Source organism: Vulpes lagopus, chromosome 17 (assembly GCF_018345385.1).
Source record: "Vulpes lagopus strain Blue_001 chromosome 17, ASM1834538v1, whole genome shotgun sequence".
Taxonomy (NCBI): domain Eukaryota; kingdom Metazoa; phylum Chordata; class Mammalia; order Carnivora; family Canidae; genus Vulpes; species Vulpes lagopus.
The window spans coordinates 25,434,901-25,456,749 of NC_054840.1; the positions used below are offsets into that span (position 1 = coordinate 25,434,901).

The window sequence follows — 21,849 nt, forward strand, 5'->3', positions numbered from 1 at the left end:
AGACTTAAATACCTTATGTTTGCTATAAAAGCAGAATATGGTTAATCATAACAAATTATTTCTCCAGTTTTAAACACCAGAAGCATACAACCAAGGAAGTCTTTTAAAATCCTATTTAAAAATCATAACCTTGGGCAGCCCCAGTGGCCCAGCAGTTTAGCACCGCCTTCAGCCCAGGGTGTGATCCTGGAGACCCGGAATAAAATCTCACGTCAGGCTCCCTGCATGGAGCCTGCTTCTCCCTCTGCCTGTGTCTCTGCCTCTCTCTGTGTCTCTCATAGATAGATAGATAGATAGATAGATAGATAGATAGATAGATAGATAGATAAAATCTTAAAAAAAAAAATCATACCCTTGTAGTTAATAACGTATGGGAGAATCAGCCCTTGGAAAAGATAAGTGGTCATGATGTGGTAAGTTGTGAAAACTGCTCAAATATGTCATAACAGCTAATTTATGCAATACTGTTAGAGTGGCACGAACCAGACAGAAAATAACTATCAAAGGCTATTTTAATGATGTGAAAATTCATAAATTTCACAAAGTTCATTTACTATTAACAGAAGATACTCCAAATGTATACAATGAAAGAGAAATTTGAAAAGGAGCAACAATATGACTTTTTTCCTTGGATTTTCCTCAGACCGTTACAACACATCCTAGTTAATTATTAGCTCACGGTACTCTCATGCAACTTAAGGAAAGTTAGTGTTTTATAAATCACAATTCTCGGAGTGATAACTGAAAAAATAGGCACTGGTTTGAATCAGTAAGTATTAAGGATTTTATGTAATGAGTTTTTTGTTTCTTTAAAGATTTTTTTTTTAAATTTATTCATGAGACACACACACAGAGAAGCAGGGACATAGGCAGAGGGAGAAGCAGGCTCTCTGCAGGGACCCTGATGTGGGACTCAAGTCCAAGACCCCAGGATCACGACCTGAGCTGACAGCAGACACTCAACCACTGAGCTACCCAGGCATCCCTGTAATGAGTTTTTAATCCCATTTTTTGGTTAAGTTAGATGTTTATCATCAATAAGAATATGATTAATATATTTTAATTTATTCACATGATTTATATGAAATAAAATGTTTTGGGGAGCCTAACTGGCTCAGTTAGTGGAACATGTGACTCGATCTTTGGGTCATATGTTTGAGTCCCACATTGGGTGTAGAAATTACTTAAATAAATAAACTTAAAAAAAAAAGAATCAATCAATAAAATATTTGGGGTACCCAGGTGGCTCAGTCAGTTAAGTACCTTCAGCTCAGGTCATGATGTGAGGTCGTGGGATCAAGCCCCACGTCAAGCTCCCTGCTCAGCGGGGAGTATGCTTCTCCTTCCCCCTCCGCCCCTCCCCACCAACTTGTGTGCGCTCTTTCATTCAAATAAATGAAATATTTTTAAAAATAAATAAATAAAATAAAATATTTTCCTAAGACAATGTGCTTTATTTTTTTAACCAAATAAGGAAATTGTTCATTGATCCAGACACTAAAACATATATTCATTTTATTATTTATATTTTTATAGATACAGCATCTTTTAAAAGATTTATTTATTTTTTTTTAGTAACCTCTGAAGTAACCGGAAGAAGTAATCTCTAAGTTATGTCTTAAAGGATAAAGAACAGACCTTTAGTAAGATAGCTACACTGTATGTGTGTGTGTGTACACACAAGCATATGTGCAGACATGCCTGTGAGTGAAGATGACAAACTAGCAAAGAAAACAAATCTAAGTCACCAGTGGAATTCCAGGAGAGACTAGATGAGCTACGGAGTGTATTTGTGAAAGGTTTCATGAATCAGGTATAGATTTAAACCAAATCACAGACGTGGTTTTTTCAACACTGAGAGCCTAAAAATGAAATTACTTCTTTACCAATTAACCTCTACTTCTGGGATAAAACAGAATAGCAAACACTTTACTGAGGTTCCATCCAGTGAAATATGTCAAGAAAATGAAGGAAATTTTTTAAACAGTAAAAGAAAGCCTTAAATGCATTGAAAGCTGAATCTGGAATAACATGTATTCTCAAGAACAGCCAAGAAAAAAATTTTAAAATAATAATAATCAGGGGAACATACCCTACCAAATAGAATATGCTATAAAGCAAAACAATTTAAACAGTATAATATTGGTACATAAATAAATATTAATAGAGTGTAGCATTGGATCCATACTTATATGGGACTTAGTATTAAATATAAGAAAAAGATGGATCAGCTGATAAACGGATATTGGGACAACTATCATCCATATGAAGATAAAAAAGTCCCATTTCCAAATATTTCATTTTCTGACCATCTATCAATTCCTATCTTTCCAGCTCCATTCCTAATCCAACTATTTTTTGACTCACTGGGAATTCTACTTCTTACCCACATCAATTTTCACTACCTCTCACTGCTCTTTATATAATTTCCTTCTCTCCTTAGCTTGGATTCTACAGCACATCACTACCACAATAACCTCATTATAAAAGTGAGGAAATCAATGAACTGAGAAATCAGTTCTGGGTGAGCTGTCTACATCAATGTCAAAGTCCTTAGGAATGACATCAAGAGGAAATTAGGACAATAGGTGCTAAAAATGTTTTTGAAAGAGGGGAGTAACTGGGAAATTAGCAGATGTCTGCAACAAGGAGGATATGATGCTCCAAAGGAGTGGACAGTTTTTAGGCAGAAACAGGGAAAAGATGGTCTAAATGCCACAAATACATGCAACGAATACACACACCCCACACCTAGACCAATGGTACATGGTGTGAGAGGAAAAAAACAACTGCCACCTGAAAGCTGTTCTCAGAAAAGTGTTCTCGGAAAATAGTCATGTTTTATTTAAGACTCAGGAGTGGATGATGCCTAAGTGGCTCAGTAGGTCATCTGCCTTTGACCTAGGTCATGTTCCCAGGGTTCAGGGACCAAATCCCACATTGGGCTCCCTGCTCAGTGGGAAGTCTGCTTCTCCTTCTCCCCCTTGCTCATGCTCTCTCTTTAATAGATAAATAAAATCTTAAAAGAGTTAGTAGAGGGAATGTTCTGAAGAGGGGTGAGGATATAGGAAATTTCACTGATAATAAACCAAAACTACTTGTACAATTCATTCATACAATGAATGTATATGTGATATTTAACATCATTTAAAGATATAAAGAATACACATAAGGTGAGCCTGGATGGCTTAAGTCATTATCTCATGAGTCGTGAGATCAAGCCCTGCATTGAGCTCCATGCTCAGCAGAGTCCGCTTGAGATCCTCTCCCTCTGCCCTTACCCCCTCCCGAACTCACACACACATGTGATATCCCCCTCCCCCCTCCCTCTCCCTCTCTCTCTCAAATAAATTTAAAAAAAAAAATTGGGGTGCCTGGGTGGCTAAGTTGGTTAAGCATCTGACTCTTGATTTTGCCTCAGGTTACAGTCTCAGGATCTTGGGAGAGCGCCCTGCATTGGGCTCCATGCTCAGCAGGGAGTCTGCTTAAGGATTCTTTCTCTCCTCTCCCTCTAGCCCCCTCCACGCCCACACACACACTCCCACTCTCTAAGATAAAAATAAATAAATCTTTAAAATAAATCAAAATCTTTTAAAAAAAAGAATACACCTAAATGAAACAACTTTCAGAATAGCATATACATAATCATTCCATCTTTGTGGAACAACAACTACTATACTAGACTAATATATGTAGGAAGAATATCACTGGGGTTAATTCTGAGAATATGAGATCATAGGGAACTTTCAACATTAAATATTTTTGTAATGTCAGAATCCAATGTTTAATTCTATTACATTCTGATATTCATAAAAACAAGAATACTTTTATGTTTATCTCTATATAAAAAAAGTTTAGCTATTTCCAGGGGGGCAAAATCCAATAATTCCAACAGGAGGAAATAATGCTTTTTCAGGGAGACAATAATCTGCAAGAGGGAACAATAGTTAAATGTCTATTGTGACTAAAAGTCAAAGTTAAATAAATAATAATATAATAATTAAAGGGAACATTCTCAAGTTAAATCACTCTTCTAGTTCAATAAATCTTTATTTCTTAAATTAAATAACTCGACTGTGCTTACCTAACTTCCACAAGGTCATTTGGTTTATAGCTGGGATGAAGAAAGAACCAAACTTTCTTGACAAAATGATTAATGCTGGGTTCTCTACGAGACCCTCGGACATATACCATCCACTTGTGGGTTGATTGGTCATTTTCTTCTCTCTTATCAGGAGGTATGTACCTAAAGGAGAAAAAAGGAAGAAACTTGAATTCTTTTTTTTTTCCTTTAGAAACCTAACAAAACAACTCCTACTTAAAACAAGATTAAAAATAAATTACAAGAAAAATGGGCAGCCTGGGTTGCTCAGTGGTTTAGCGCTGCCTTCAGCCCAGGGCCTGATCCTGGAGACCTGGGATCGAGTCCCACATCAGGCTCCCTGCATGGAGCCTGCTTCTCCCTCTGCCTATGTCTCTACCTCTCCCTCCCACCGCCTTTCACGAATAAATAAATAACATCTTTAAGAAAAAAAATAAATTACAAGAAACCAAATGGGAATTCACAAATATAGGAGATTAAACAACATGCTACTATACAACCAATGAGTCAAAGACAAAATCAAAAACTATCTTAAGACAAGTGAAAATGGGGATCCCTGAGTGGTTTAGTGGTTTAGCGCCTGCCTTCGGTCCAGGGTGTGATCCTGGAGTCCCAGAATCGAGTCCCACATCGGGCTCCCTGCATGGAGCCTGTTTCTCCCTCTGCCTGTCTCTCTGCCTCCCTCTCTCTGTGTCTCTCGTGAATAAATAAATAAAATCTTAAAAACAAAACAAAACAAAACAAGTGAAAATGGAAATATGACATACTAAAACTTAAGGGATACAGCCCGAGGTTTTAAGAAGGAAATTTATAGCAATAAATGTCTACCCTAAGAAGGCTCTCAATCTAACTTTACACCACAAGGAACTAGAAAAAGAACAATCTAAGCCCAAAATTAGTAGAAAGAAGGAAATAACAACGATGAGAGTGAAAACAAATGGAGACAAAAAGACAAGAAAAAAGATTAAAGAAACTAAAGAGCTGTTTTGCTGAAAAGGTAAACAAAATAGACAAACTTTTGGCTAGACTTACCAAGGAAAAAGAGAAAGGACTCAAATAAATAAAATTATAAACAGATAAGAGGACACATTACAACTAATATCCCACAAATACAAAGGATCATAAATTATGACAGTCACCCAGCTGACTCAGTAGATAGAGCATGTGACTCTTGATCTCAGGGTCGTGGGTTTGAGCCCCACAGTGGGTGAAGAGATTACCTAAAAATAGAATCTTAAAATAAATAAATAAATAGTTAGGAAAAAGAAAAAGAAAACCACTATCAACAATTATATGCCAACACACTGGACAACCTAGAAGAAATGGATAAATTCCTAGAAACATACATGCTACGGAGACTGAATCATGAAGAAATAGAAAATCTGAACAGAACAATTACTAGTAAGGAGATTTAATCAGTAATCAAAAGTTATCCCAACAAAGAAAATTCTAGGATCAGATGGCATAAAGGGTGATCTCTGCCAAATATTTGAAGAATTGATACAATTCTTTCTAAAACTCTTCCCCAAAATTGGAGGGAACACTTATAAATTAATTTCACAAAGCTAGCATTACCCTGATTTCAAAGCAGACAACACTACAAGAAAATCACAGGCCAATATCCCTGATAAACATAGATGTAAAAATCCTCAACAAAGTATTAGCAAACAGAATTCAATAGTACATAAAAAAGATTACACATGATGATCAAGTGGTAGTTATTCCAGGTATGTGAGGATGGTTCAACATCTGCAAATCAATCTATACATTAAAAAAATGAAAGATGAAAACCATATGATCGCCTCAACAGATGCAGAAAAAACACCTGACAAAATTCAACATCTATTCTTTTTTTTATATTTTATTTATTTATTCACGAGAGACACACAGAGAGAGAGAGAGGCAGAGACACAGGCAGAGGGAGAAGCAGGCTCCATGCAGGGGGCCCAACGTGAGACTCGATCCGGGTCTCCAGGATCAGGCCCTGGGCTGAAGGGGGCACTAAACAGCTGAGCCAACCGGGCAACAAACTGTATAAAGGGAATATACTCAAAATAATAAAGGCCACATATGACAAGCCATGGCTAACTACCCCATTGCTGTGTATATATGCAAAGATAATGAAATGGGTTATCAAAGAGCTATCTGCACTCCTATTTTCAGAGCAGCTTTACAATAGCCAAGATATGGAAACCTGTATGTCCATTAACAGACGAATGAATAACAACATGAATGGATAAAGATATATACATATATATGCAGCTTACATGACATGACATAGGTTTGAACTGTGCAGGTCCACCTGTGTGATTTTTTTTTTTTTTTTTTTTTTACAATACTATAAATGTCTTTTCTTTTCCTTATGATTTTTTTTTTTTTTAAAGTAAGCTCTACACCCAATGTGGGGCTTGAACTCACAACCTTGAGATCGACTCCCATGTTCTACTTAACTAAGCTGGCCAAGCATGCCCCTTATGATTTTCTTAGTAACATTTTCTTTTCTCTAGCTTGCTTAATTATAGGAATACATTATATAATACATATAACATACAAAATATGTATTAATCAATTGTTAATGTTATCAGTAAGGCTTCCAGTCAACAGTAGTTGACTATTAGTTAAGTTTTTAAGGAGTCAAGATTTTACATGGATTTTTATTTTTTGAAGAGACAGAATGAGTATGCGAGTGAATAGTGGTAGAGGAGAGGGCGAGAGAGAGAGAGAGAGAGAGAGAGAGAGAGAGAGAGAATTTCAAGCAGGCTCCAAGCTCAATGCAAAGCCCAACAGGGGGCTCAATCTCTCAATCCTGAGATCATGACCTGAACCAAAATCAAGAGTTGGATGCTGGGGCACCTGGGTGGCTCAATCAGTTAAGCGTCTGACTCTTGATTTCGGCTCAGGTCATGATCTCTGGGTCCTGGGATAGAGGCCCACATTAGACTTCATGCTCAGCAGGGAGTCTGCTTGAGTATTCTCTCTCACTTCACCCCTCTCCCCCACAAATAAATAAATAAATCTAAAAAGATAAAAAGAGTTGGATGCTTAATCAACTGAGCTATCCAGGCACCCTTATGTAGATTTTTAACTGTGAGGGAGGTTGGTGTCCCTAATCCTCGCATTGCTCAAGACTGCTCAAAGGCCAACTGAGTAAGTATGTATATATGTATGTATATAATGGAATATTATTCTTCAGCCATGAGAAAGAAAGAAATTCTGACATTTGTGAGAGAACATAGATGAAAATGGAAGGCATTATGCTAAGTGGCATAAGCCAGACAGAGAAAGACAAATACTACAGGGTATCACTTAAATATGAAAAAAAAAAAGTCAAACTCCTAGAAACAGAGCAGAAAAACAGTTACCAACCAGAGGCTGAGGGTAGGGGAAATAGAGAGGCTGGTAAAAGTGTACAAACTTTTAGCTTTGAGATAAATAAGGATTTAATGTATAACAAGGTAACTACAGTAGATAACACTGTAAAATTTGCTGTGGGAATAGAATTTAAATGTTCACACCAAAAGAAAAAAGATAAATATGTGAGGTGATGGGTGACAGGGCTCCTGACTGGCTCAGTTGGTGGAGCTTAAGACTCTTGATCTCAGGGTTGGGAGTTCAAGCCCCACACTGGGCATAGGGACTACTTAAAAATAAAATAAAAAAATAAAACAATAAAAAAAAGAGAGAGAGAGAGAACTTGATGGCAGGAATTCCTTCAAAATGTATATACACATCAAATCATTATATACACTTTAAATCTTTTAATTTTGTTAATTATATGTCAACAAGGCTGAAAATTTTTTTACTGAAGTATAGATTACACAATGTTACATTACTTTCAAGTGTACAACAGTGATTCAATACTACATTATGCTTTGCTCACCATATCTTTCCTCATACACTATTACAATACAACTGACTTCATCTCCATACTTAATCATTATATAACTGGAAGCTCATATTCCCACTCCCCTAAAAAATATTTTTTAAAATGTTAATCCCATCAAGATTTTAACAGCTTTACCACTTAACCAAGCAACTTGAGTCTTTGCATTTAATCCTTTTCTTTTAAACATTTTTCTTTTTTTTCCTTTCCTGGTCTAAGAAGCATTCTCTTGAAGTTTGTTTTATTTTATGATTACTACCATGCAATTAAAAAAAAAAAAAATCAACTTTGCTTTTCCAAGCAGATACATGAGATAGAAATAAATTGGCATATTTTATTACTGGTTTAGGGACTCTCTAGCCTTTGGGTTGATTCAGGTTTCAGAGTGCTAGAACTCTGAACTCTTCTAATTCCTACTCTTTGCTACCAGGAAGGTTGTAACTGGTCTCTTAACCCGTAAACACCAAAACAAATCATTCCCTTTAAGTCCTGACCATGGTAAAACCAGTATCTCTAGCTCTCCCTTTATTTCATGAGGCCTCCTTAAAACATTCTGTTGGAAAATATGGTCGTGGCCTTCTATATGTTTATTTATGCCTATGGTTATCCTTAAAAATGGGCCAAGTTATATTGATTTTTACTGTGAATCCAAACTTTCATGTCTTGGTCATAAAGTATTATCATTTCTGTATTTACAAAATTCGGTTTCCTAATGATTTTGTTCAGTATTTCTGTACCTATATTTACAACCGTGTATGTCTTATAATTTTCCTTTCTTATGAATTGTCTGGCTTTATTTAAAAAGTTAGGCTACTCTCATAACATAAACTGACAAGTGCTGCCTCTTTCCCCCAGAAGATTTTGGAGGGTTTTGGTTATTTTTATTTATTTATTTATTTTTTTAGGAATCTCTATATCCAATGTAGAACTTGAACTCATGACCCCAGATGAAGAATCCCATGCTCTACCAACTGAGCCAGCCAGGTTACTAGTAGTTTGAATTTTTAGACATAAATAAGTTTTCTAGGGATGCGTGGGTGGCTCAGTGGTTGAGCATCTGCCTTCGGCTCAGGTCGTGATCAAGGGGTCCTGGAATCAAGTCCTGCATCAGGTTCCCTGTGGGAAGCCTGCTTCTCTCTCTGCCTATGTCTCTGCCTCTCTGGGTCTCTTGTGAATAAATAAATAAAATCTTAAAAAAAAAAAAAAAAAAAAACTTTTCTAGGAGTGCCTGGGTGGCTCAGTCAGTTAAGCCTCTGACTTTGGCTTAGGTCATGATCTCTCAGTCCTTGGAGTGAGCCCCCTATCAGGTTCCTCTGCTCAGTGGGGAGTCTGGTTCTCCCTCTCCCTCTGTACCACCCCTCATTTGTGTGCTCTGTCAAATAAATAAATACAATCTTAAAAAAAAAAAAAAAAAACAGTTTTCTAGTTTTCCTACTATCATTAATTGCAATAAATAGTCAAAATAGTAGTCTGGGTTGGGGGACCGGGTCGCACAGTCGGTTGGGCATCCCACTCTTGGTTTCAGGTCATGGTCTCAGGGCCATGAGATTGAGCCCTGCATCTGGCTCTGTGTTCAGTGCAGAGTCTGCTTGAGATTCTCTCTTCCTCTGCCCCTCCCCCATGTGCTCATGCGTGCTCTCTCTCAAATAAATAAATCTTCAAAAAAAATCTACAAAAACAAAAAGTAGCCTGGGGGCACTTAGCTAACTCAGTCAGTGCGACTCTTGATCTTGGGGTTGTGGGTTCAAGCCCCAAGCTGGGTGTAGAGATTGCTTAAAAATCTTAAACAACAACAACAACACAGTGGTCTGCATGATACAAGTCCTTTGATATTTGTTGAAGCTTCCTTTATGGCATACTGTGTAGCCCATTTTCATAAATATTCCTTATGTGCTTAAAAATGTTTAACTAGGGGCACAGAGGTAGAGTCAGGTAGGCGTCTTACTCTTGATTTCAGCTCAGGTCATGATCTCTGGGACATGGGATCGAGTCCTGCGTTGAGCTCTGTGCTCAGCCCAGGGACACCCGGGTGCCTCAGTGGTTGAGCATCCGTGCTCAGCCCAGAGTCTGCTTGTCCTTCTTCCTCAGCTCCTTCCCCTACTCGCTCTTGTTCTTTCAAAAAAATAAAATCTTAAAAAAAAAAAAGTTCCAACTATTACATGTAATAGTCTACATGTATATATTAGCTCAAGCTTTGTTAAATGATGTTTGAGTCTTTTACATTTATACAGATATTTTGCTGAGTATATCAATTACTGAGAGAGGAGCATAAAATATCTCAGTACACTAGTATATTTAGAATTTCTCCTATGGTTCTGTCAACTTTGGTTTAGATACTTTAAAACTTTTATATATATAAAAAAAAACTTTTATCTAGTACACAATTGTTTAGAATTTTTGTCTCTCCCTGGTGAAAAGAACTTTTTAACATTATATAATAACTCTTTCCCTTTATGAATATTTTTGGTCTAAAATTTCATTTTGCCTGATATCAATGTGCTACACTGGTTTTCCATTGGTTAGTATCTGCCAACTATATCTTACCTATTTGCTTGCTTTCAATCTTTATGTATTTAGATATGTCACTGATAAAATTTAGTTCTCTATTGTTTATCTCAAGATAATTTCTATCTTTTAACTAGATAACTAAATCCCTAGGCAATTTTTATTATTGTTGATATATTTAGATTTGTTGTTACTAAATCATTTTATACTATTTGTCTTGTTTTTTCTCTTTATCATACCCTTCCTCCTGCTTATCTTAAGAATCAAAAGATTTTTTTCCTTTTCATTCAATTTCACCTTCCTCTTACTACTTTTTTTTTTATTTTTATTTATTATTTATGATAGTCACAGAGAGAGAGAGAGAGAGAGAGAGAGAGGCGCAGAGACACAGGCAGAGGGAGAAGCAGGCTCCATGCACCGGGAGCCCGACGTGGGATTCAATCCCGGGTCTCCAGGATAGCGCCCTGGGCCAAAGGCAGGCGCCAAACCGCTGCACCACCCAGGCATCCCCTCTTACTACTTTTAAAGTTTAAATCTCTATGTCTAATTTTGTAATTATCTTAGCTACTCTAACATTCTTAACAAGTCTAAAGTAAATCAATAATTTTCCCTCTTCCAGAACAAAAAAGGACTTTACAACTCTCATGCCAATCATTCCTTCTCTACCTAAAATCCATGATTAGCCATTATTTTAGTTCTAGCTGGTCTTCAAAAAACCAAAACACCTACAAATTAAACGTAATTGTTTGAAAATGTCAATGACTATTTCTCCCCAGTCTTCTAGTGAGCCCATCTAGATTTGCAGTTTTAGATTTTCTGAGGTGACAGGTCTTATACTATTGTTACACTTCACATGGTCGAAGAGTCCCCTTATCTAAATGCATGCTAACTCTAAAATAATCCATAAAATAGAAATCTCATAGCCTTAATCATATTTTATGCTTCCATTTAAATACTATCACATAAACCATTAGAAACCTTGCTTATTATCCTAAGACTTTTCATGAGGGACAGAGAGAAAGAGGCAGAGACATAGGTAGAGGGAGAAGCAGGCTCCCTCTTGGTGTCCATCGAAAGATGAATGGATAAAGAAGATGTGGTATATGTATACAATGAAATATTACTCAGCTATTAGAAATGACAAATACCCACCATTTGCTTCGACATGGATGGACCTGGAGGGTATTATGCTGAGTGAAGTAAGTCAATCAGAGAAGGACAAACATTATATGGTCTCATTCATTTGGGGAATATAAAAAATAGTGAAAGGGAATAAAGGGGAAAGGAGAAAAAATGAGTGGGAAATATCAGAAAGAGAGACAGAACATGAGAGACTCCTAACTCTGGGAAATGAACAAGGGGTGGTGGAAAGGGAGGTGGGTGAGGGGTGGGGGTGACTGGGTGATGGGCACTGAGGGGAGCACTTGATGGGATGAGCACTGGGTGTTATGCTATATGTTGACAAATTGAACTCCAAAAAAAAAAAAAATTTAGCCATTAAAAAAAAAAAAAAAAAGAAGCAGGCTCTCTGCAGGGAACCCAAGGTGGGACTCAATCCCGGGATCATGTCCTGAGCCCAAGGTGCGGCTCGGCTCAACCGCTTAGCCATCCAGGCGTCCCTATCCTAAGATTTTTAAATGTATTTCTTGTTTGTTATTTGTGGTCTATTAATGGGGGTTGGTATATTTTCCCCCCCAAATAATTAGTCTGTCTGAACCTTTTATTTTCAATAATTGAATCTATTACAATTTTCATAAATACATCAACTTATTTAACAATCAAATATTTAGTGAATACCAACTACTTAAGGTACAAAACAAATGAGACATACTTTCTACCCTAGAGAGATTGCAGTCTGATTTGGAGAAAAAATATAACAATAGGAAATGACTATATGACAAAGATGACAAGAGCGCACAGAGAAAATACATCTAATGAGGGAGGAGAAAGGCAAATAAAAACTTTGTGAGAAAATAACATTCTTATGCTATTTGAAGAGTTTTGTCTTTTTTTTTTAAGAGTTATGCCTTTATCCATTTCTAGATACTTGGCAAAATGATAGTGCTCCCACAAGACACCAGGAAATCATATTGTTAAGGAGCTAGTCCTTCAGCTTGGATAAGTTCTTTTTTTTTTCCCCCTTTTCTCTAGAGAGAGAGAGAGAGAGAGGCAGAGACATAGGCAGAGGGAGAAGCAGGCTCCATGCACGGAGCCTGACGTGAGACTCAATCCCAGGTTTCCAGGATCACATCCTGGGCTGAAGGCAGCAACGCTGAGCCACCTGGGCTGCCCAGAGAAGTTCTATCTTGAAGACATGAACTGTAACTTTTTGTTAAAAATTTAAAACATTCTGGGGAACCTAGGTGGCTCAGTCAGTTAAGCATCTGCCTTTAGCTCAGGTCATGATCCCAGGTTCCTGGGATCGAGCCCCACATTGGGCCCCCTGCTCAGTGGGGAGTCTGCTTCTCCCTCTGCCCCTCCCTCTGCTCATGCTCTCTCTCATAGTCACTCTATCTCAAATAAATAAATAAAATCTTAAAAAAAAAAAAAAATTTAGGGGATTCCTGGGTGGCTCAGCAGTTTAGCGCCTGCCTTCAGCCCAGGGCGTGATCCTGGAGTCCTGTCTGCCTCTCTCTCTCTCTCTGTCTCTCATGAATAAATAAATAAAATATTTAAAAAACAAAAATTTAAAACATTTCAATTTGGACAACAAACATTTTTTAGCAACTAGCTAAGGCCCCGAAGGATAGAACTAGGTCAGAAAAAGTCAAAAGTTCTAAATTTATCCACACTAACATGCCTGATAAAATATACCATTTGTATATGGAGTGCCTGGAAGCTCAGGTGGTGGAGTGTTTGATTGTTGATCTTAGGGTTGGGAGTTCCAGCCTCATGTGGAGTACAGAGATTACTCCATTTGTATAAAAGCTCATGTCTTAGAAATTTTTACCAAGTATAATTTTACTTTATGTCAAAGACAAGCAGATACACTGAGGCAGTTTCAAGTCTTTGGACCTTAGTTTATTTTAAAACAACTAAGAGTTTGGGGAAAAAACCCTTAAGGCTTCTTCCTACAGTAATACTATGATAATAAAAGTATGCCAGAGCATTAACATAAATGGATAACCAAAAATGAGAGAATACTGGATACTCACTTGGACACATTGCCCACTACTATTGTTTTCTTTACAAAAAGTCGTGAAGTTTCATCTCCTGTGAGATCAGCATTCCGCTGCTCTGTTTTATGAGAGCCAGTAATACTAGCAGTGTCCTGAAAGAAATCATAATCAATTTTCACTTTTAATTTGGACAATTTCTAATAGACAGAAACCACAAAAATTTATACAAGGTATGTATGAAGCAACTCATTTTTTTTTAAATACAAAGTTCTCTGGCTTTATGGTACCTCTAAGAACATAAAAGAGTAATTTTACCATTTTTTTCATTAGCTTACATAAAATGTTCATTATAACTCCATGAGTATATATATACTCACACACATATACATATATTTACATATATATATATATTTAACAGTCATACACATCTGTGCTGTATATGCAAACAGGATATGGAAGGATATACAAGAAACTATTACAATGGTTACCACTGGGAAACAGGAATGGGGAAAGGGATCAATGGAATTTACTTTCTTTTTAACATTCTATATTATTAAAAACTTTTCAATGAGAAGTAATGCAGATAAATGATTCAAGTTTGACTATGGAGATAGACTGCCAGGATTTAAATCCTGGCTCTTCCATTTACTAGATGTTTAAGTTTGTGTAATTATTTAACTTCTCTGTCTCAGTTTCCTCACCTATAGAATAAGGATAACAGGGGCACTTGGCTGGCTCAGTTGGTGGAGCACATGACTCTTGATCTAGGGATTGTGAGTTGTGTGTTGGGTGTTGGGTGTAGAGACTACTTAAAAAATGTTTAAAAACCCTAGGGGCACCTGGGAGGGTCAGTCAGTTAAGCATCTACTCCTGATTTTAGCTCAGGTCATGATCTCAGGGTTGTTAGATCAAGCCCCACATCAGGTTCTACAGTGTGGAGCCTGCTTGAGATTCTCTCTCTCCCCCTCTGCCCCTTCCCACCATTCTCTCTTAAAAACAAAATAAAAAATAAAATAAGGGGGATCCCTGGGTGGCGCAGCGGTTTGGCGCCTGCCTTTGGCCCAGGGCGCGATCCTGGAGACCCGGGATCGAATCCCACGTCGGGCTCCCGGTGCATGGAGCCTGCTTCTCCCTCTGCCTGTGTCTCTGCCTCTCTCTCTTTCTCACTGTGTGCCTATCATAAATAAATAAAAATTTAAAAAAAAATATATTAAAAAAAATAAAAATAAAAAAAAAAAATAAAATAAAATAAGGATAATAATACCTGCCTCACATGATTGTTTCATACAGTTCTCAGAAGTGCACCATAGTAAGTACTAAATATTTGTTACATAAACATGAACATGTATATTACATACATGATGGTAAATTTCAAAATCCTATAACCTGTATCACCTAAATTCTTTTTAATTAAACAGAATCAAAATACAGGTGCCTGGGGATCCCTGGGTGGCGCAGCGGTTTGGCGCCTGCCTTTGGCCCAGGGCGCGATCCTGGAGACCCGGGATCGAATCCCACATCAGGTTCCCAGTGCATGGAGCCTGCTTCTCCCTCTGCCTGTGTCTCTGCCTTTCTCTCTCTCTCTGTGTGTGACTATCATAAATAAAAATTTAAAAAAAGGGGATCCCTGGGTGGCGCAGCGGTTTGGCGCCTGCCTTTGGCCCAGGGCGCGATCCTGGAGACCCGGGATCGAATCCCACATCGGGCTCCCGGTGCATGGAGCCTGCTTCTCCCTCTGCCTGTGTCTCTGCCTCTCTCTCTCTCTCTCTCTCTGTGACTATCATAAATAAATTAAAAAATTAAAAAAAAAAATAAATAACAGAGCCATCCAGGCACCCCGTGGTGGTTCTTTTAAAAAAAAAAAAAAAAAAAAAAAAAAAAAAAAGAAGAAAAAAATTAAAAAAAAAAAAAAATACAGGTGCCTGGCTGGCTTAGTCAGTAGAACATGTGACCTCCTGATCTCAGGGTTAAGTTTGAGCCCCACATTGGGTGCAGGTATTACTTAAAACTAAAACCTTTAAAAAAATAAACACAACCTCCCACCCCAAAAAACCATGTAGTATTTGCCCAGAAATAGTACTGGTAAGAAACAAATAAATCCAAACATTAATAAGAGTTTTCATTTTTGGGTGATGACATTATGACTTTTCTATTCTTTTTTACTCTCTTGTAGTTTAAATTTTTCAAAAATGAATACATGTGAATTTATAAAAAGAAAATTTCTTAAATTGATTTTTCTCAAAATAAATAAAATCCTTGATGTCTGAATATGTGAAAAACAACCTGAAGATTTCCTCTATCACAGAACACCTGGCTGAGAAAAATCATCCAACAAGGGCTCTACACCCAAATATTATTTTTTTTTAATATTTTATTTATTTATTCGAGAGAGGGGCAGAGGGAGAAGCAGGCTCCATGCAGGGAGCCTGATGTGGGACTCGATCCCGGGTCTCCAGGATCACGCCCTGGGCTAAAGGTGGCACTAAACCGCTGAGCCACCCAGGCTGCCCTACAGCCAAATATTATACCAAGAAGTTCAGTTGGTGGAGCACATGACTCTTGATCAAGAAGTTCAGAGCAGCTTGAGATGGGAATTCAAATGAGAATCTGGCAGGATCAAAGAGGAATAAATGGTTTTCAATTTTATTACTTGTCAAGTTTCCCCCAGTTATTAAAGCATTAAAGTCTCACAAGGCAAAATGCTGAAGAGAGAACAAACATGACAAAATGGAAAGACCTTGGATAAGGTCACAGAATTGCCAATTCCTCAAGGTTTTTCTCCTATCAGTGTGGATGGCCTCTAGGAGTTGTGCAGGGCACAGTTCTGACTCAGTTTAATTCTCAGTTCTGATATTTGTGGACAAATGCAACATAAAGCCCATCTCCAAAAGGGATATAATTAACTTATTTCTTAGGGTTCCTATGAAGGTGAAATGGAACATGTACATACTTAATAAATACTAGTTCCCTTCTCATCTCCCTCCCACCCATCAAAGTATACCCTTCCAGTATTTCGGCTTGGTCTCTGGTCCATGTTGTTTGAGAGTCTTTCTTCTATATCCATATTGCTATTATTGTCTTTGTCAGATAAGAAGTCATTATGTTGAGATAAAGAATCACTTTCTGAATGATTGGCTGATGGTGTCTCTGATCTCTGATTGGCAGGAGACGATGACCTAGACGGGGACTCCAAAAATTTCTTGATAGCAGGATGATTAAAAACCATTGTATCATAAGTCTTTGATCCCTGCAAAAATGAAAGCAAGCAAAACAAACTTTTAATCAAATCCATTAAAAGTAGGTAAAATTTTAATTTTCCAAAACCCTTATCTATTTAGGGATCATGCTTAAAATTCTTCAAAATCTCCCCACAACCACAAAATGAAGTCCAAATCTGTTAATGTAATCTGAGCCAAACCAAACAAAAGGTAGAAAGTGATAATTATGTGGAGGTCTTAACACTAAAAGGTGCAAGTTCTCTGAAACGAAATATAAAATAAAGGTAAACATATAGTAAATTATGGAAAGTAAGATTTGACTTTTAAAAGAATAAGCCTCACACTGCTTTAACACATCAATTGCTCTAAATAAAATGTTACTATAAAAGATACAAAGATTTTTAAAAATGTATATGGTAAAATGGCTCCCACAAAATGTAGTAAAGAATCCTTTAAAATGATTAATACTTACATATAAAGCTTGTCATCAGCCCAGTACTGAAGCCTGGAGTATTTTTGTGTATCTTGTTACTTGGATACAAAATACAGTGTATTCTCTTATAATGAGATACACTCTACAGTTCCCAGGAAGCCCAGCTTTTAAAAACTGTGCAATTAACATAATTTAGTGAGAAGAAAGGAGCCAGAAACTAGTATTTCAAAGTAACAAAATTATTGAATCTCAATAATAAAGGTTATTTTCTAGAGCTGTGATGTATTTTGTTACAGAAAATTAAAAACAATTAAATAGTAGACCATAATAGACAAAACTACACCTCAATATCCTTGAATAAACACTAATCAAAATATAACAGGAAAAAAATATCAGTCTACTTCTAGACTACCAAATAACACAGTTCAGAACTGCTAATCACTTAAAAAAATAAAAGGTGGGGGGAGGGTGTTGCCTCATGGCACAATCATTTAAGCATCTAACTCTTGGCTTCAGCTCAGGTCATGAGATCAAGCCCTATGCCGGGCTCCCACTCAAAGCAGAGTCGGCTCAAGTTCCTCTCTCTTAAGTTCCCCTCTCCTTCTGCTCCCCAATCCCTGCTGTGCTCTCATTTTCAAATAAATAAATAAGTAAATCTTAAAACAACAACAACAAAACATTAAATGGACAACCACCTCTACAAACAGAGTTGCTACAAGTACCACGTCATACAGTTGCTAGCCTGTAATATCCCTCTTGTTGAATCTGACAGCAAGCCACGTAACAGATGACACTAAAATCTACCCTGGGTGAAGAGTTGTCTTCCAAAAATTCATATTCACCCTGAACCTGTGAATGTGACTTTATCTGGAAATAGAGTCTTTGCAGATACAATCAAGTTAAGGTGATGTCATACTGGATTAGGGCTTACTAATAAGAGGGAAATGTGGAGAGAGAGAAACTGTGACGACACTTAAGAGGGAAAACATCCATTTTTTGGATGAAGATAGAGGCAAAAACTGGATTGATGTAGCCACCAGCCAAGGAATGCCAAGGTTTGCCAGTAACTACCAGAAGGTAGGAGAAGGTGATGAAGGATCCTTCCCTAGGGCCTTCAGAGAGAACATCATCCATAACACCTTGATTTTGGACTGTTAGCCTCCAGAATCATGAGATAATAAATTCCTCGTTTTAAGCCATGAAGCTTGTGGTAATTTGTTACAGTAGCTCTAAAAAATAGTTCAAGACTCTAGTATGTATTATGGAAACTCCTGTGGTAGAAGAAACAACCATCTATCCTCAAAGATTAAATTCAAATAATGCTCCAGATTTCTCTAAGACAACATGGGAGTATCTCCAATGCCAGGTACCCTCAAGCAATATAGGATGACATGAAAGCCAAAACATAGTACTTCTTAGCCATAAAAACCACAGGGAACAATGTAAACCAGTATGGCATCACACCTTCCCCAGCCCTGCCACCATTCTCACTGAATGAAAAATGAACAAAAGTTATATGGTGAAATTATCAAAATCTCAAACAAGAAGAAACACTTCTGTTTCAGTTCAACTCTAATGACATTCCTTTATAATTGGAGCGATCCAGTAGCAATCACATTAAGTCATTACACTTAATATCCCAAACAGTAGGACAACCTGATTACTAGGTCTCCTGATTTGATACAATAAGATATACAGCATCACCTATGAAGTATTATTGCCAAAACCCTCTAATTTTAACCAAATATTTACACCCAACTACCAGTTTACAGAAAAATAGAGGGAATGAGGGACTAACCCAAGGAAAAAAAAAATAAACCCAAAGTGTGGAATAGTCTGGCCTGATCTCTTTTTTTTTTTTTTTTTTTTTTTAAATTTATGATAGTCACACAGAGAGAGAGAGAGGCAGAGACACAGGCAGAGGGAGAAGCAGGCTCCATGCACCGGGAGCCGGACGTGGGATTCGATCCTGGGTCTCCAGGATCGCGCCCTGGGCCAAAGGCAGGCGCTAAACCGCTGCGCCACCCAGGGATCCCATGGCCTGATCTCTTTAAATAAGTCCACATTATGGGGGGAAAAGGTGATCAGATAAAATGAGTCTAGAGAAACAAAACAACCAAATGTAGCCCATGAACCTTGATTAGATCCTATGTCAAAAAATCAGGTTTAAAAAATATTTTGAGGATGACTAGGAAAATCTGAATATGGAATGGTTATCAAATAATATCAAGAAGTCACAGAAGGAGATCCCTGGGTGGCTCAGCGGTTTAGCGCCTCCCTTCAGCCCAGGGCATGATCCTGGGGTCCCAGAATCGAGTCCCACATTGGGCTCCCTGCATGGAACCTGCTTCTCCCTCTGCCTGTGTCTCTGCCTCTCTCTCTCTCTCTGCCTCTCTCATGAATAAATAAATAAAATCTTAAAAAAAAAAAAAAGTCATAGAAGAATATCCTGTAGGAAATACATGATATGTGTACTTAGGGGTGAGGTGTCATGATTCCTGGAACTTATTTTCAAATATTTTACAGAAACATAAGATGGATAAAGCAAAGATGACAAAACATTAAAATAGTGAATCTAAGTGATGCATAAATGGGTGCTTATTTCATCTTTTCTGTGTATTTGAAATTTTTCATAAAAATTAAGGGAAAAATCAGGGTTTCCTGAATAGGGTGTATCTACTGAAACTACAAATTGCTGTTCACTAGGAAAATCTATCTATAACTTACTCCAAGCTGACCATAATCAAATGAAGAATAAGGCAAGTTAGAATAGGGTCTCACTCAACTTTGTATCTACAAAGCCTAGCAACAGTGCTAAACATTAGCTGGAGAAGGATTTAATATCAAGGAAAAAATGTAGGGGTGCCCAGCAGCTCAGTTGGTTAAGTGTACGACTCTTGATCTCAACTCAGGTTATGATCTCAGGGTCATGAGATCAAGCACTGTATCAGCATCCAAGCTGGACATGGAGCCTGCATAAGATTCTTGCTCTCTTTCTCCCTCTGCCCCCTCCCCAATCCCAGGCACATGTGCTTTTTCTCTAAGTAAAAAAATAAAAAATAAATAAAGGAAAAAATGATACTTAGGATTACTGACAGTTTATGTATTTTCCAAGAAGGTACACTAGGCTTCTTGAATTCCAAAGGTCAATATAAGAACATTTCAAAAGCAGGAATTTCACATCAACACTAATTTCCCCTTCACACAACAAATATGGATAGCCAGAAATAACTGTATACGAGGAAAACTTACCTCAGAAACTTTTAGAAGTCCTGCAGAAGCATAATAGTTTGCAACAATGCAGGCACGAAGTTTATCCATCATCCTTCTTGCCTCAATCAGTCGCTAAAAACAAATGTTAACCTGTTACTTTAAAAAATAGAAATGACATAAGAGATAAACTATAAAAAAATTAATAAAATAAGAAATACAAAGGACTGAAAGCTCAATTCTCTAATAATCAAAGAAAGGCAAACAAAAATGACTATTTCCACCTATCAAATGGGCAAAAGACTTTTTAAAAGAATGACAAAAGCCAATGTTTACAAATATAGACAAGTTAATATGTAATATTTATGTATATGTACACATAATCACTGAGAAATGTCCACAAAAATACTGAGCAGAGAGCAAAAAGGTATTACCTTATAGGATGGAATTTCAAGTAATTTTTTTCATTATATTTTTCTGCAATTTCATTTATAGGAAAAAAAAGGCATATGCCTTTTTTCCAAAATGAGAACACTCTTTTTAAAAGAACAGGAAGGAAAAAATAAATAAATAAATAAATAAATAAATAAATAAATAAATAAAAGAACAAGAAGGGGGATTGTGCCTGGGTGGCTCAGCCAGTTAAGCATCTGACTCTTGATTTTGGCTTAGGTCATAATCTCAGGGTCCTGGAATTGAGCCCCACGTCTGCATCTGGCTCCCTGCTCAGTGATGAGTCTGCTTCTCCCTCTCCCTCTGCCCCTCCCCGCTACTCTCATGCACTCTCTCTCCCTAATAAGTAAATCTTGAAAGAACAGCAAAGATGAAAATCAACATTCTACCTCAACAGATTTTTTTTTTTTTTTGCAACAGGTTTGTTGTTGTTGTTTTAAAGATTTTATTTATGTGACAGAGAGAGAGAGAGGGAGGGAGAGAGCACAAGCAGAGGGAGTGGCAGAGGGAGAGAGAGGCAGGCCCTTTGATGAATAGGGAGCCCAAAGTGGGGCTCAATCTCAGGACCCTGGGATCAAGACCTGAGCCAAAGACAGAAGCTTAACCAACTGAGCCACCCAGGCACCCCTTGTTTTTTTATCACCATTATACCTGGTCAATGACTTCAATTTCATGTTCCTTATTCTTCATTTCAAGTGCAAATTGTTCCTTGATAATAGTCTCGATCTTCTGCACAGCAGCATCTCGAGCTGCACAAAGAACATAAAATAATCCAAGGTCTAATTAATCAGTGATTGTCTTAAGTCAGTATGCAATAGAAGAAACTCAGGATAACTTCTACGTGGATAAACTTAGTGGCCGTCACTTCAACCAATAATGAAAAGTTAACATCATTAATATGGAGGCAAACTGACTTCCTGTGTTTT

The 21,849-nt window shown here is 37.4% G+C and overlaps 1 protein-coding gene across 1 annotated transcript in view; it reads right to left on the bottom strand.

Moving 5' to 3' along the window:
- Nucleotides 1-21,849, bottom strand: part of YEATS2 (YEATS domain containing 2) — a 120,566-nt gene that overhangs the window by 67,800 nt on the left and 30,917 nt on the right. The window contains exons 3-7 of the mRNA XM_041731650.1: nucleotides 21,575-21,672; nucleotides 20,513-20,605; nucleotides 16,611-16,856; nucleotides 13,646-13,761; nucleotides 4,085-4,246 (exon numbers count right to left, since the gene is read on the bottom strand). Of these exons, the coding sequence (XP_041587584.1) occupies nucleotides 4,085-4,246; nucleotides 13,646-13,761; nucleotides 16,611-16,856; nucleotides 20,513-20,605; nucleotides 21,575-21,672 (715 nt within the window). The remainder of the gene's footprint in view (nucleotides 1-4,084; nucleotides 4,247-13,645; nucleotides 13,762-16,610; nucleotides 16,857-20,512; nucleotides 20,606-21,574; nucleotides 21,673-21,849) is intronic.